The sequence below is a fragment of the Poecilia formosa genome, unplaced genomic scaffold (genome assembly GCF_000485575.1).
Source record: "Poecilia formosa unplaced genomic scaffold, Poecilia_formosa-5.1.2 Scaffold186, whole genome shotgun sequence".
Lineage (NCBI taxonomy): Eukaryota > Metazoa > Chordata > Actinopteri > Cyprinodontiformes > Poeciliidae > Poecilia > Poecilia formosa.
The window spans coordinates 1,096,365-1,110,349 of record NW_006800125.1 but is presented as its reverse complement, the minus strand read 5'-3'; the positions used below and the strand labels follow the sequence as shown (position 1 = coordinate 1,110,349).

Genomic DNA, 13,985 nt, shown 5'->3' with positions numbered 1-13,985 from the left:
GTTTATTCATACTCGCCTTCAAACCAAGTAAGAACCTGTTCGTCTCATTCCTGGAAATCGCTCACCTTTCCCCACTAATCTGTTGTCTTTCATTGACAGTAAGACGACCCGGTCATCCGTTCCAGAATACTCACCCTTTTCCCTCCTGGAATCAATAAACTCATTATTCATTTATTTGTCTCTCCTGATTGTGTTCTTGCACGTGGGTTCGAAAACTAAATACCGACATGACAGAGAGAGAACTAAAACATGCAGGATGCTGGCTCTCGGGGACTAACTTTGGGCACCCCTGGTTTGGAGGACAAATTCTTCACACTTGACCCCAAGAAAAGAGTCCTACTTCCAGCCAAAGTTGTACATTAGGTGTCTGATTCCTGTTCATGCTGAGGTTAAAGGTTACTGTAACAAATAAACACAAGATGTTTCCAACTCTTAAAGCTGTAGTTGTCGAACCAAGACAGAAGAGCATTGACCTTACTTCTAGTGGTATTTTTGGTAAAGAACCATGACATGAAGAACAAAAAACTAACTCTCTGTCATGATTAAAATGTTTTGCTTCTCAGCCAAGGTGTTGAGGGAATCTGTTTTTGTGATCTTTTAATTGCCTTTGCTTCTTTTGTCCTATTGGCTTCAGCAGTCTGGGAACCCCCAAATACAAATGTGGTAATGGTTTCACAAATAAGGTTTAGATAAACCGCCATGTTGTTCTTGAAACTGGAGTTGTGTATTAAGACTGATCAGTCTACTTTGGTCTTGGCCCCAATCAGACTAGCCGCATGCTTCTGCATTTGGTGCCAACAAATCTGTATCTAATCTAAGTAAAGACCCTAAAAGAGTTACTGCAGGTAAGATACTTACTGCTTAGAAGCTCTTAACAGAACCTCACTTTGGAAAATCTGAACTATCCCCTCATAGGTCTTAAAAGTGATTTATCATGCTTCCTTAAACAAGTTATATCAGTTATATATATTTCAGGGATGAACAAATCATGTCCATCAATTTTTTTTGTGAAATTTCATAATGAAATGTTTTAGGACCTTTTATTACTTTAAATCAAAATAAGATGCAGCTGGCCACACCCTCAACTCGACGTTTACACTCAACATGAAAATAGTTGCAATTAGATGCACAACTAAACATCCGTGCATCTTAGAAAAGCAGAAGTAGAACCTCCTGCACAACCAACATGAATGCAGTCATGTTTCTGGATGGCAGGTCACCAACAAAACACTTGTCTTTTCCAACAGCCATTTTACAGAGATAAAACCATGCAGCTGATCAAATGTCCTGGAGCTCAGCTTGGTTTGCTAGGAGACAGGCAGGGCTCAGCTGGGGTTGCTAGGTAACGGCACAGAGCCTGTCGATTGTTACTTAACAACAGGGAAGTTTTTGAAAAGAAAATTATTTTCCAGATATAACTTATTGCCTAAAAATGACTGAGTGTTGATTTTAAGCACTTGAGTTGTTTTTAGAAGCAGTTGAAACCCAATCGAAAGTATAAAAACATGCAAAATGTCACAGGCCCCCTTTGAAGGTACTGTCACGTGCAGATCTTTAGAACATGCTAAATTACAGTACTGTCTTCTGAAAGAAACATGGACACCTTGATCAAAAGTTCTGTGCTAATCAGGAATTTGTTTTTACAAAATCAGTTTTCATCATGTAAAGAAGTGCAGTGAAAAACACAAAGCTTCCCCTGTTTACGTGTGACCACTAACGTTACGCTCTATAAACAGTCCAGTGGACTCAGCTCATGTCAGTCATGTCAAGCAGTAGGGTTTGGAGCCTTGCGTTACGAGTTATTTGCTTTTCATCTTCAGTTAACGCTGCTGCCTCCTTAATGGGGACACTCGGATCTTTCATCTAAAGTTTCATGACTTCAGGCCTCTTTAGTTTCAGTGCCTCTGCACCGTGTTAGCAAAGCCCTGCCTGTCAAAACTGAAAGGCAGAAAACGTGCCCGATCAGCACCGGGGTGACATGGAGGACGAGCTGTGGTTCCTCCTCCTGCTTCACACCAACCCTCAAACATCTTACAGTCCATTAAAATCCCATCATAACGCCCCACAAACCAGTACTGTCATATTCACACGTTTGCAATGAACTCTTTAGGAAATGTTCCTGAAGTCAAGAGCCACTGGAGGTATTCTAATGTAGAGCCTCTGAAATATGTAAAACCAATCAGTTCCTTGTTTGCCTGACTCCATCTCTCTCTACATTACATGCTGATGCCACTTGTCGGCCAAAGGAAACGCTGTCCCTGACGCTGGCGTAAGTTAAGCAAGCAGGGATTTCTGTCCCCAACGCAACAAGCTAAAATTAGAACCGAGAAAGACTTTTCACTTTCCCCAGCTGTGCTGTCAGTCAGCGACCAACACAGGATTCTGAGAATTTATGCTTTAGGTCAACGTTTAAATAAACAAAGCTCTGGTGCAGTGACCCTAAGGATTTGGAAAAATATCGGTACATGATGGTCTGCCGGTGGATGTTCAGCAACTCTTCTTCCTTCAAGCATGGCTAACCGTTTTCAAAAAAATAAGCATCTTGACTACTAAAAATTAAACTGAATGCATTGAATCATTGTTCCATACAGGATAAACTCTTATCATCCTGTTTTTCTCTAAATGCAAATGATTTCAGAACTTCTGTGAGATTGTTTTAATTATGATTTTTCAGCCCTTTACAAATGTGACGTAATGTTTATTTTGAAAACTTCTCTTTTTCAAGCGGCAATGCCATATGGATATTATTAATTATTCCAAACTCTCAGCCTGACGTCCTCAGAAATCTGAAGTCAGCCAAGCATTTGGTGAGCAAAACCAAACAACAAACATAGCACACAACTAAATATAGCCCCAATAGTGGAAAAAACATATTTTAATAACTTTTAAATTAAATTTTTATTGCCATTTTGGTTTTTAAGGGCCTCATTAAAACATAATATTTTGCAAAATACTGTTTGTGTCACAATGAATCCTAGTCGTCCAACCACCCATGAGGTAAAACATGGAGGACAATGGTGTGAGAATGCTTTTCTTCAACAAACCTCTGAAATAAAGTTATTAAAGTCAACAAAAAACCTTCCAACATAGCAAGAACGCTGAACACACAGCCAGAGCCTTAATGGGAAAGTTTTTATCAAAGTCCAGAACTAAATCCAAAACAGGCAAGAGTTGAATTTAAGGGAATCCAATCGAATGTAGCTTCAGCTATTTTGCAAATGAGAGTGGATTAAAGTTTCAGTCCCTAGATGTGATAGAGATGCAGTCAAAAGTTCTGCAGGTTTATTTTTTGTTTGTTTGTTTGTTTACTGAGGAGCGTCTGAGTGCAAATACATTTCATAGTTTTTCTTTTACATACAAGATAACAAAAAATTACCCACTACTTTGGCTTGGTCTATCAGATAAAATCATTATTAAACATAAGTTTGTGGTTTTATTGTGACAAAGTTAGAAAAGCTGAAAGAGTGTGAATACGTCTGCAAGGTTTTGCGGAGAGTGCGAGCTTTCATACCTCTGAGTTGAAGCGTATTTGACAAACGTTGCAGGAGATTATCGGCCTCTTTGTTTTCACAATAGGCGGCCCGAAGGTATGCGTCATCACAGCCTTCTGGACCGGGTCCATCTGAGGAGAGACGAGCCAGAGGTCGCATCAAACATTCAGCAGCACACGGCAAATTCAGACGCCGTCATTCATCCCTCCTATAGAGCACATAAGGCTTTCCACTGAGGAAATGTGGACGGGAGTTGAAAGAGTGAAGGTGAACGACGGGGGAAGCAGCAGAGGAGGAAAGCAGGTCTAACAGAGAGCTGGAGATCAATCAGTGATTTAATGTCAGCAATCTTTTTCATTCACATCAGGGTCAGAGAGCCCTGATTACAACCCCCAACAGTTCTTGGTGATATTGATTCATGTACCAAACATTTAGTTTTCATTTTATTGTCAAAAACTCATTGTATTTGTACAGCAAATTTCAGCAAGGAAGCATTTCAAAGTGCTTTGCATTATAAAAATACAAAGATACAAATAGAGCACAACACGTGTGAATTTTTGTTAAAAAAAAAATTCAAAATAAAATGCAACTTTGTGACTGGAATTATGAAAAAAGTGGATAGAAAGTGCAAAAAAAAATCAACAGTGGAATGAAAAAAAAAACCCACAGAAAAAGACATGCACGTTTTTTTTTAATACATTCCATATTTAAAACATTGTGCTATAACCTAAAATTAAAGCGTCTAACCCAGTCATTTCTAAATGAAGCGCATACATGTGGCCTGTTCTTTTCATTGAAGGGTTTTCCTACTATTCTTTTCCAGCCGACTCGTATGAGCGCCCTGACCTGTTGGTGGGGTTTGAACAACCACAGATCTGGGTGTTGCCTTGGTTAAACAGCCAACAGTACACTGAGGTTTTACTCAGCCTATCATCTCCGGCTCACGCTGAATGCATGTTGCTATATTAGATCGTTTACACCACGAAGCCTCGGGCGGCATCGGGAGCTCTGTAATTGGTCTGAAATCCTGAACGTTGGTCCAATAAACTGCAGATACCTACACGGTGTTTATAGAAGTAGTTGTGTTATTTAATTCGTGTAGCTGAGTAGCAGCAACTCAGTGATTCACAGGAGAAAAACATAAGAAGGAAAAACAAGAACATTGCTGTGGGACAGTAAAGGAAAATAAAGAAAAGTTACTACAGACAAAATCATTGATGTTCCAGTTATTATTAATCAAAGGCAACTCTAAACAAAGGATTTAAAGGAATTCAGTGTTTAAAACACTTTTGCAGTTTTCTGGAAGTTTCTTTCAGATTAGAGGCACAGAGAAGCTGGATGCTGCTTCTCCGTGTTTGGTTCTGGCTTTGGATGCAGAGCAGACCTGCTTTGCTCTGTTTTTGCCCATTTTTCTCTGGGCCAAACTAAATCAGACTGAACATTGAGCATCCATGAATAGTAATTTTACAAGACCATTCGTTCAAGTGTTTACCCAAACAACAGGCTGCTGCCTGTTCCACTGTGGGGACGAAGCAACCATGTCCATCTGCACCAAAGAGTTAAGTTCACTCTAAGAAACTGCTGCTGCATTCATGTTTTTAATGCAGGTTTTGTAGCTGCGAGCGCGGAACAATGAGACACATACTCTGTTTCTTACTTTAGTCCACAGTCTGATTGATGTTTCCCGCATTGCATCTTCTCGCTGCACTTCTTTGGCCACCTGTTCTCGTCAGGATCTCCATCTGTACACCTGTCCCCACTGTTACGACCTCATTAACTTATTTTATCTACTCCCTGTCTCCTCTTTCACTCTCTCATACACTGGAGCTTTTGTTGCACCTGCACTCTGTCCTGTTTGCTTTGTATCGCATTTTTCACTACGCAGCACTTGGATTGGTTGACATTTCTTAGTTTTAATTGTTGTAAATCCTAAATTAAGTAAGACTGAACTCATTTACTGCATTGGTGCATTAAAGATTTAGTCATCCTCAGTCTGCTCTTCAGGTAACGATCCAGACTTTTGGCATTTTGCCTTATTCTCCTCTTTGATCTTTTAAGGAAAAACTCTAGAGAAATTCAGTTTGTGAGATCATCAAAAAATGTCACAGTTTAGGATTAGATTTTCTTTGTGTCATCTTGAGATTAGTTGCTTTCTAATTGAAGTAATGAAACTCCTTTTGTGAGGATGACATAAGAAAGTCAGTTTCCTCTTTAGTAGAAGCTAAAATAAGAGTATTTAGTTACATTCATCTGTGTGTTTTTTAATGACAGTTTAAGTTTGTTTCTACATCACAAACAGATCAAAGGAAATGACATTCTGTCATGATTCAAGAAGAAAATATGAAGATAAGAAACAGTCTTTATTGATCAGTGCATTAATGTTAAAGATCATGAGCGTAAAATTTATAGTGAACAGTAGGGCTGTGTAATTTTATCGATTCTATGATGTTTATCGATATGTAATTATCGATTTTTCATCGGTGAGTATTGATAAATTAAGTCCTGTTTTCAGTTTTATGTCAAATCCAGATGAATTAAATGAGAGCTATCACACATGACACTTTTTACCCAGTTGCACATGTAGATTAAAAATTCCATGTTACAAAACAACCAGTTACAATTCATTTAATAATGAAATAGATAAGTTACTTTCTCTAATATAAGTGAATAAGACAAAAATGTTCCCTTTCTGCATAATCAGATACACAAAGCCACACAATTAACATTTGAACAAAACATTTATTATACCATCAGTTCAATTAATTTAATCCAAGTCTATGAAACAGACACAAAATGTCACCAAAATCCCTCCGTCCCTCTAAAATCTTTCAGAAAATCCTAAAAATGTATCTAATTGTATCATTTACTGAATATTGTGATATATATTGTATCGTGAACATAATTTCATGTGTCGTCTTGTATTGTGAGATTAGTGTATCGCTGCAGCCCTAATGAACAATGAAACTGGTAAATCGTTTTTATGAAATTTGTAATAAATTGTTTTTTTTTGTCTTAAGTTAATTTGATACAATTGTTTCGAGACTGCAGACTTTCCAGCTGATGATTTCAAAAAGAACAGAAAAACTTTACGTTTGTCTCCATACAAACACCAAGTATTCTCTGTAACCTCTAAAGCCAAACCTCAGGCTAGATGCTACGATTTAAATATGTAGCTGAGGACGACAAAATCATAGACTTTGTAGTAAATGTTCCCAGCACAAAGAGAGAGTGACTTGAATTAAGGCGCTTTGACGCCAGTGGTCACCCTAAATGTCGTCAACGAAGCGGGATGAATCACAAAGCTTTGCAGGGGTCGGTCTGTCTGAGTGCATGCAGATGAGAACACTGATATTGTGTTTATGCATCTCTGTTTGCGACCAGCTTGACCTTCACATGAAACCCAATCTGGAAATGAAAAGGAGCCGCAGAAAATGCTGACTGCGGAGAACACAGCCTGTGCCTCTTATTCGATTGATTAGCTGTAACTCATTTTATTGCAGCAAACCACTCGGCTGTGCTTCTTTTCAATCACGCTGAAACCAGCTGTGCTGAATAGAAAAACAGCTGTCACCCCCATCATTTCAGATGACACAATGTACAATAAGATAAGATGGGCTTTATTGTCCTGCTGGGAAAAATCTGCCTTGGTATAAATAAAACACAAACACAAACAATGGACTAAACTGTAAATCGTGCAACCACCTCTAGGAAGTTTGCCCTGCAGAGCAAGTGCAGAGTTAATGACACAAACAGACAGGGACAGACTCACTGTACATATTTTAACCTAAGTGCAGAGGGACAAGGGAATGCTAGAAGCAATTACTGCATCTCTGGGGGGCCTTTTACTGCCGGCCCAAAGCAGGAATCTCATACTCTGAATTCAACCACATGGCTAGGAACTAATATTATTCCATAAACTTGTCTAATTATCGCTTGTGAAAAAAATGACCTAAAGTCTGGAACATTGGCAAAGTTACAAGTTAGTGTTTTTGGGATGTGTGTAAGTCAGATGACCTCAGCCAACAAATCTCTCTAAGTCTGACGTTTTGGTTGCCAGGAGTGAGATGGTATTTCTAAGACGTCGCTGGTTCAGCCTATACTGATGTAAAGCTGAGAGCTTTCAGCTGTTGTATCTACGTTGAGTCTCTTGAAGACAGGAAGGATTTCTTCAAGCCCAAATATGTGACAAAGTTGGATAATATCAATTATTGGACTGGATTATAAACCTAAAACCTATAAACCTCATTGTTACCTTCTCGGGCATCTAAAATCCAGTATCCTTCACTTCTTGTTATATATGTATGTATTTCAACATATGTCTGTCTGTAACATAGAGATTTATTGAGATTTCTGTGTCAATGCATGACCACAGAAAATCAGAGACACCAAATTAGTGTTTCTATAATATCAGTAGATGCATCAGCATTTTCTCCAATTTGGTGCAGAAATAACAGAGGATGTTGTATTAGGTTATTGCTGAAGGGCGTAAATGATGCTCAGTTTTTGTCTGAATTGTACTCTGGGTTCAGGTGTTACAGAATCTGCGATCAGTGTAGTTCATTCGGGTCTTTATGTTGCAGTCTAAGCTGGTCATATTGATGTAAAATAAGAATGAATAATTCTCCTTTTTGTCTCCACACTGTGTAAAAAACCTCTGTTCAGTCTAGAGTACTCCAGTTCACTCTAAATATTTCAGATGTTGAACTGGAGATGCTCCAAAATGCCACATTCCTTCTAAAAGGAAGGAACTTTATCACTGAGACCAACTTTACTGTCATGATATCTGAACTGTACAACCTAATGTTCTCAATGCTTATGGTGCATCTCATTGGACTCAGAAACGTGATTTTCTGAGTTCCCAGTGGAGCTGACGACATTGACGCCCCCAGAAGCTGCTGGTTGTCTACTGGGAACCTCTGTAGCCTGGAGTTCAGCGTGGCTGCCACGGAAATAAAACAGTGAAAGCTGCAGGTATTTAGTAGCTTCTGATGCTTTGTGTCTCACTCAACCAGAGGTAGATATAATAATGCACCATCTCTATTTGTGACTGAATTTGTTGAGCGTTTAAAATCGTAAAATGGTGAAAGATGCGTTATTTTGAACTTTGTTAGCGCTACAACAATTAGCATCTCCCAGTGGTTTTTCAACATGTTGAACTCTTAATGTCATTCCCAAATCCAAGGCTTGACTTGCAATTTTTAAAAAAGCAAATGAAAAGGTGTGTGCTGTGAAATGAACATTTAAATGCATGATAGGTGTTTCTGCTTCCCTTTAATGAATGGAATGACGCCCTGGTGGAGAGCCATAAATCAAAATATCAAAACTGACACCAAATTTGATTTGACAATTAGATGGTATTTAAACGGGAGCATCTGGGTTTTGTTTGCATTATTGGTATCTCTTTTTTACAGCTCTGGAAAAAACTAAGAGAGCACTTAAAATGATCAGTTCTCTGATGTTACTTTTTATATGTAAATGTTTGAGTAAAATGAACATTGTTCTTTTATTCTGTGAACTACTGACAACATGTCTCTGAACTTCCCAGCAAAAACTTAGTATTTATTTGCAGAAAATGAAAATTGGTCAAAATAACTAAAATGATGCAGAGCTTTCAAACCACAAATAATGCAAAGAAAACAAGTTCATGTTTATTTAGAAACAACAAAACTGATGTTTTAACTGAGGAAGAGTTCAGAAATCAACATTTGGAGGAATAACCAGGAGGTTTTTAATGGGGTTCAGTGCAGTGGGCTCTTAAGTTTTCCTGGAACTGTTGATGTACAAAAAGTCTGAATAATTGTTTTAAAATGCCTGTCTTGTTCTGTGCTTGTCTCTGAACTGGCGTTCAGATTTTCTTCATGAAAACACGATTACATTCAGTCCACGGTAGAGCTGATGTGAACGGAGCCTTTAATAAAACAAACCCAAATTATTTGTAGTAGGCAACCAGGAGCATATTTATAGTGTTAATTGGGTGGTTTATTGTTTTATCTCATAGTCTCCTAATAGCAATTTGTGTGTTTTCCTCTATAAATATTGCAAAAGTAATTTCAATTTTGATCAAAAGTACCAGAAGTTGTTCCTGTCCATTTTATCAACATCCAAACTTTAAATGCTCGTCTATTCTCGCCTTTGGAGGTAAATGGTAGTGATTCAAAGACACATCACTGTGTCCACATGCTGGAGTGTGAGAACTCACGGCGTTAAAGTTGTGGAAGAGGCCGATGCCGGCCGGATGAGGCGACTCCAGGGGAAACTGGAGGAAAGGCTTCATGTCCAGAGGCGACGGGAGGACAGGTGGGTTCCTGAGGAAGGCAGGGACCGGCGCCGGTCGGTTTACACTTCCTGTTGTAGATAGAGAAGAAAGCAAAACATTACATGCTTAGATGATGTAAATCAATACATCTAAGTCCCTGTATATCACCATGGAAACAGAAAACAAGAGTATGGAAAAGTACTTTTGTTCATTTCCTGTCTAAATCATCCCATTTGTTTCCAAAAGAAACTTTTGCCACACGAGCAAAACTCAAGTCAAAAGGACTCATGGACCAAGAATAAAAAATTACAAATTACAGTATTATTGTTTTTTTTTTTTTTGTTATTCACCACAGATCCAAAACTTAAAAAGGAATTTGCTATATTAAAATAAATGCTTGTAGTTTTCTAATTTTGTTTAAACTCAGTTGAACAGATTTAATCTCTGCGGTTCTAATCTGCGCTGTTTGGGTCACTTTTCTTTCAAAGCACTTGCTTTATTTAGCCAAATTTAATAAATCAAGTAGAAGGCGATTTGGGTGCAGATGTCGGCTTTTCAGTAAAACTCTGTGAATAAATGAACTGTAAAAGTTTCATTGTAAAAATATGAATATTTTGTGCTGTTGCTCGTAGCATTTTCAACTGTAAGGAAACTGAGTTGGTAATAATTTTACCCTGATTAAAAACAAAACGTTCAATGAACAAACCTGTATCATTTTTGACCTGCAGTAGGGGTTGACACAGAGAAATCAGTCCAAGGGCCACAAATGGCCCCGAATATTCCTGAATTAAGCTTCGCTGACTGATGCTGAATGCAAAACAACTCACAACTCGTTTTTCTCCTTCGGTGTTTAAAATGGAGTGGGTTTGCTCTGCACTCCATCGTCTTCTCCACCTCTTCCCACCCCACCTCTCCTCTCCTCACTTTACTCCCAGTAGCTCAGCGGCAGTGAACGCTGCTCTTGAGGAGTCTGCTGTGACGGGCAGGAGGGCTAAGCTCCTTAAGCCTCGCAGCTGGGCCGCTGCAGATATCAGTCTATACTCAAATTCTCTGTCTCTCTCTCTCCAAGCTCTGTTTTCTGTTTCCATTTCATGGTCGCTTACTCCACCTGCCTCTGGCTCCCTTGTTCGCCCTCTCAGCCCAGCACCGATTCTTGTGTTTTGTTCATCTACATTTTTCACAGCTGTTCCAATGTTTCTTTTCTGGATTTTGCAGATAATCGGTCAAAGAACTCGGAGTAACATTTTCTGTGGTCATTATAGACAGTCAGCATTGCTTGATTCTGCCATTTTATGATGAATACTCAACATTTTGTGTTCAGAAAAACTGTACATTTTGATGACAAAAGAAGATGCTCCTTGTTTTGGCAACATTAAAAACTTGAAGGACTTAGAGGGGAAACCCTTCTTGTGGTGATGCCGTTTTGTGTCTCAACCTGCTTCCATTTTGTTTCAATGTACTTAACCATTGCACATTATTTTATTTCTCCTGGTGGTTTGGATATTAATAAGCTATGATCATAAACCATCATTGAAATGAATATAGATCTCATTTATAATTTATTAGTTACTGTGTATTTGTGCTGCATCTCATTTCTAGTTGATATTAAACATCCCTGATGCAGGAATGAATTGGTGCCAAAACTGCTAAAATATTAAATGTCCAGTTGCCTAATTGACCAAAGTGCTTCACAGAGCAATTTGTGTATTTTTCTGTGGAACAAAATGGTCAAATTTAAACGCATAATTTTTTTTACGTGGTCCTCTTGACTCTAGAGGGCCACGTAAAAGGACCTTCAGCAACATTTGTGTGCTTAAAAATTAATTTTATCAATTAAATCAAAGTCTAATTTACTGCCAAACATTCATCAGATGCAGAGATAACAATTAATTTCTATGTTAACAGTTTGTTAATGGGTCATTTTATCATCTGGTCCTTTGAGGATTCATGATCTCGTTATGAACCAAAATGAAAATGAGTTTGACAATCCACTGTTCAAACTCAGGAAGGGAACATCACTGTTTGACTGTGCAATAAATCACGGTGTTAGAAAACATTTGTGCTTAGAGCTTTGAGCTTAACGGGGAAATAAAATACAGAATTCAAAACATTTGGGATCATGTGGGGTAAAAGGTTAGACGTCATCACGTTCCCAGAAAGAAACGTCTTTTTTTTTGCATATAAAAACACTGCGTGACTTTATATGCAACAATAACTAATGTAACAGGCATTTTTACAAAGTAATAACTCCTGAACTTTGACAAAACTGTTCAGATCTGCAGAACCAGAAATGCCAGCAGGTGGATCAATACCAGCGATGGATGTTGACAGGCTTAAGTAAAGTGTGAGAGAAACACATTATTCTGTGGACTGTGGCAGATTTAATGCGTAATATTCAGCCTGACGCAGGGCACTTTAATAGTGTCCAGCTTCTGTCAGTCTCTGTGTGTCCCTCACTCTGCTGTCCATAACTGGGACCTTACCTTTTAATAATACTTCACACACAGTTCGATCATCATCAGTAGCGATGGCAGATTAATTTTGGCCTTTTTAACATTTGTACAAACGTGCCTTTTTTCGAAATAGGATGACACACAACATGCAACTTAAAAGTTAAAGCAAGATCTGCAGTTAAGTGTTCTGATTAAAGTAAAGTTAAGAGTAAAAGTGTGTCAGTCTCATACTGTCTCAACATCTCAAGACATTAATGCTAATCCCAGCTACCCCAAAATGAGAAAGTTTAGTCTTTTTTAATGTTGTGTCTCTTCATACGGAGGATGCACAAGTACATCTCAAATACTTTTAAAAGATTTATTTTAGTCAAGTATTTCAGATAACGAAGCACACAATTGCAATTTGATGGTAATGAGCCAACAGATGATAAAAACCCAACATTCAATGTGTCAGAAAATTAAAAAGAGAAACATTTTGTGTCACACCCTCATCAGCAAATTATCTCAAAGGTTTCCTGAGCCTCTAAATGGTCCCTCAGTCTGGGTCAGATGTCCAGAAGGCAGGAACTGACAGCCTCCACATCACATAAATCACAAAAGGTCAGAGCTGATGCAGCTGCTGTATCCAAACATATTGATAGAAAGTTGAGTGGAAGGAAAAAGTGCACAGGGATAATCATTCCTAAAGTCAAATCACTCCTGAACCAGAATCAACATTATAAGCATCTTAATCATTACAAGAATTGGTATTGTTGAAATATTTCTCTCTATGTGTGATGATTTTTTTTAATACATAAATTTCACTCTCTAAAATGAGTGAAAAAAATATATTGTATTATTTTTGAGAGATATATCTGTAAGTATCTCTTTTTAGCACATTTTCTAATTTTGAGCATAAATATACAAGGATATTGTGTATGAACCTAAAACAGAACTTCCCAAAATGTTTTCCTAAATATGTTTTGCTCAGCAGAATTTGGAAATATGCAGTCGGCTGTGTTTAGATCAGCTTACGGCGCATTTAAAACAGCAGCTCATCCAGGTGGTCGCTTAATCTAAACTGTATTCAGGCGGTTCCTCTGTAATGTTTCAGCTGTGAGGTTTAATACCGGCATCATCACTGTTTCCCTTCAGGTTAATGAAGCTTATTCCTGACGCGCTTCTGGTAAATCTGAAGCTCATTTTACGCTACATTACAAGTGAAAGGTCACAGCCCGTCTTCTGTTATAAATCTCTATTTAAGATGCAGACGCTTACACCGGAGGGAGGTTCTGTACAGTTCTGCACCATCGCAGAGCCGCTCGGTTTGGTGTGTGTGCGAGCGTGGCAGCACCGTCCCCCCTGACCTACCCTCCTTCTGAGTGATTTACAATGACATCAGATAAGCGAAACGGCGTGACTCTTCAGCAGCAAACACGCCGGGAGGGGTGGGAGCATTGATCGGACACATTCTGAGGAGCGTTAAAGTGTTAAGGAGCTGCCAAACTCAATAAATCCAGGCACCACTATCCACGGCTCCTTCACGAAAACGAAAACGAATACCATCTCACCGACTTTCCCTTTTCTAATGCAAATGTTTGGGTGATAAAAAGATCAATGCTCGTGTAATGGCTTATTGAATTGTTTTTTGTGAGTTGTGATCAAAAGGGTGTTTGGTCAGAAATGAAGAGAAAACTAAAGAAAAACAGATTTTTTTTTTCAGTTTCACAAACCACATTGCAGACACACACACACACACACACACGCACACACACACACACACACACACACACACACACACACACA

The 13,985-nt window shown here is 38.6% G+C and overlaps 1 protein-coding gene across 2 annotated transcripts in view; it reads right to left on the bottom strand.

Annotated features, from left to right (window-relative positions):
- LOC103147657 (zinc finger protein 385A-like) overlaps positions 1-13,985 on the bottom strand; it is a 44,164-nt gene that overhangs the window by 13,682 nt on the left and 16,497 nt on the right. For both annotated transcript variants that reach the window (XM_007566106.2, XM_007566107.2), the window contains exons 2-3: positions 9,691-9,836; positions 3,512-3,622 (exon numbers count right to left, since the gene is read on the bottom strand). In XM_007566106.2, coding sequence (XP_007566168.1) covers positions 3,512-3,622; positions 9,691-9,836 — 257 coding nt within the window. The remainder of the gene's footprint in view (positions 1-3,511; positions 3,623-9,690; positions 9,837-13,985) is intronic.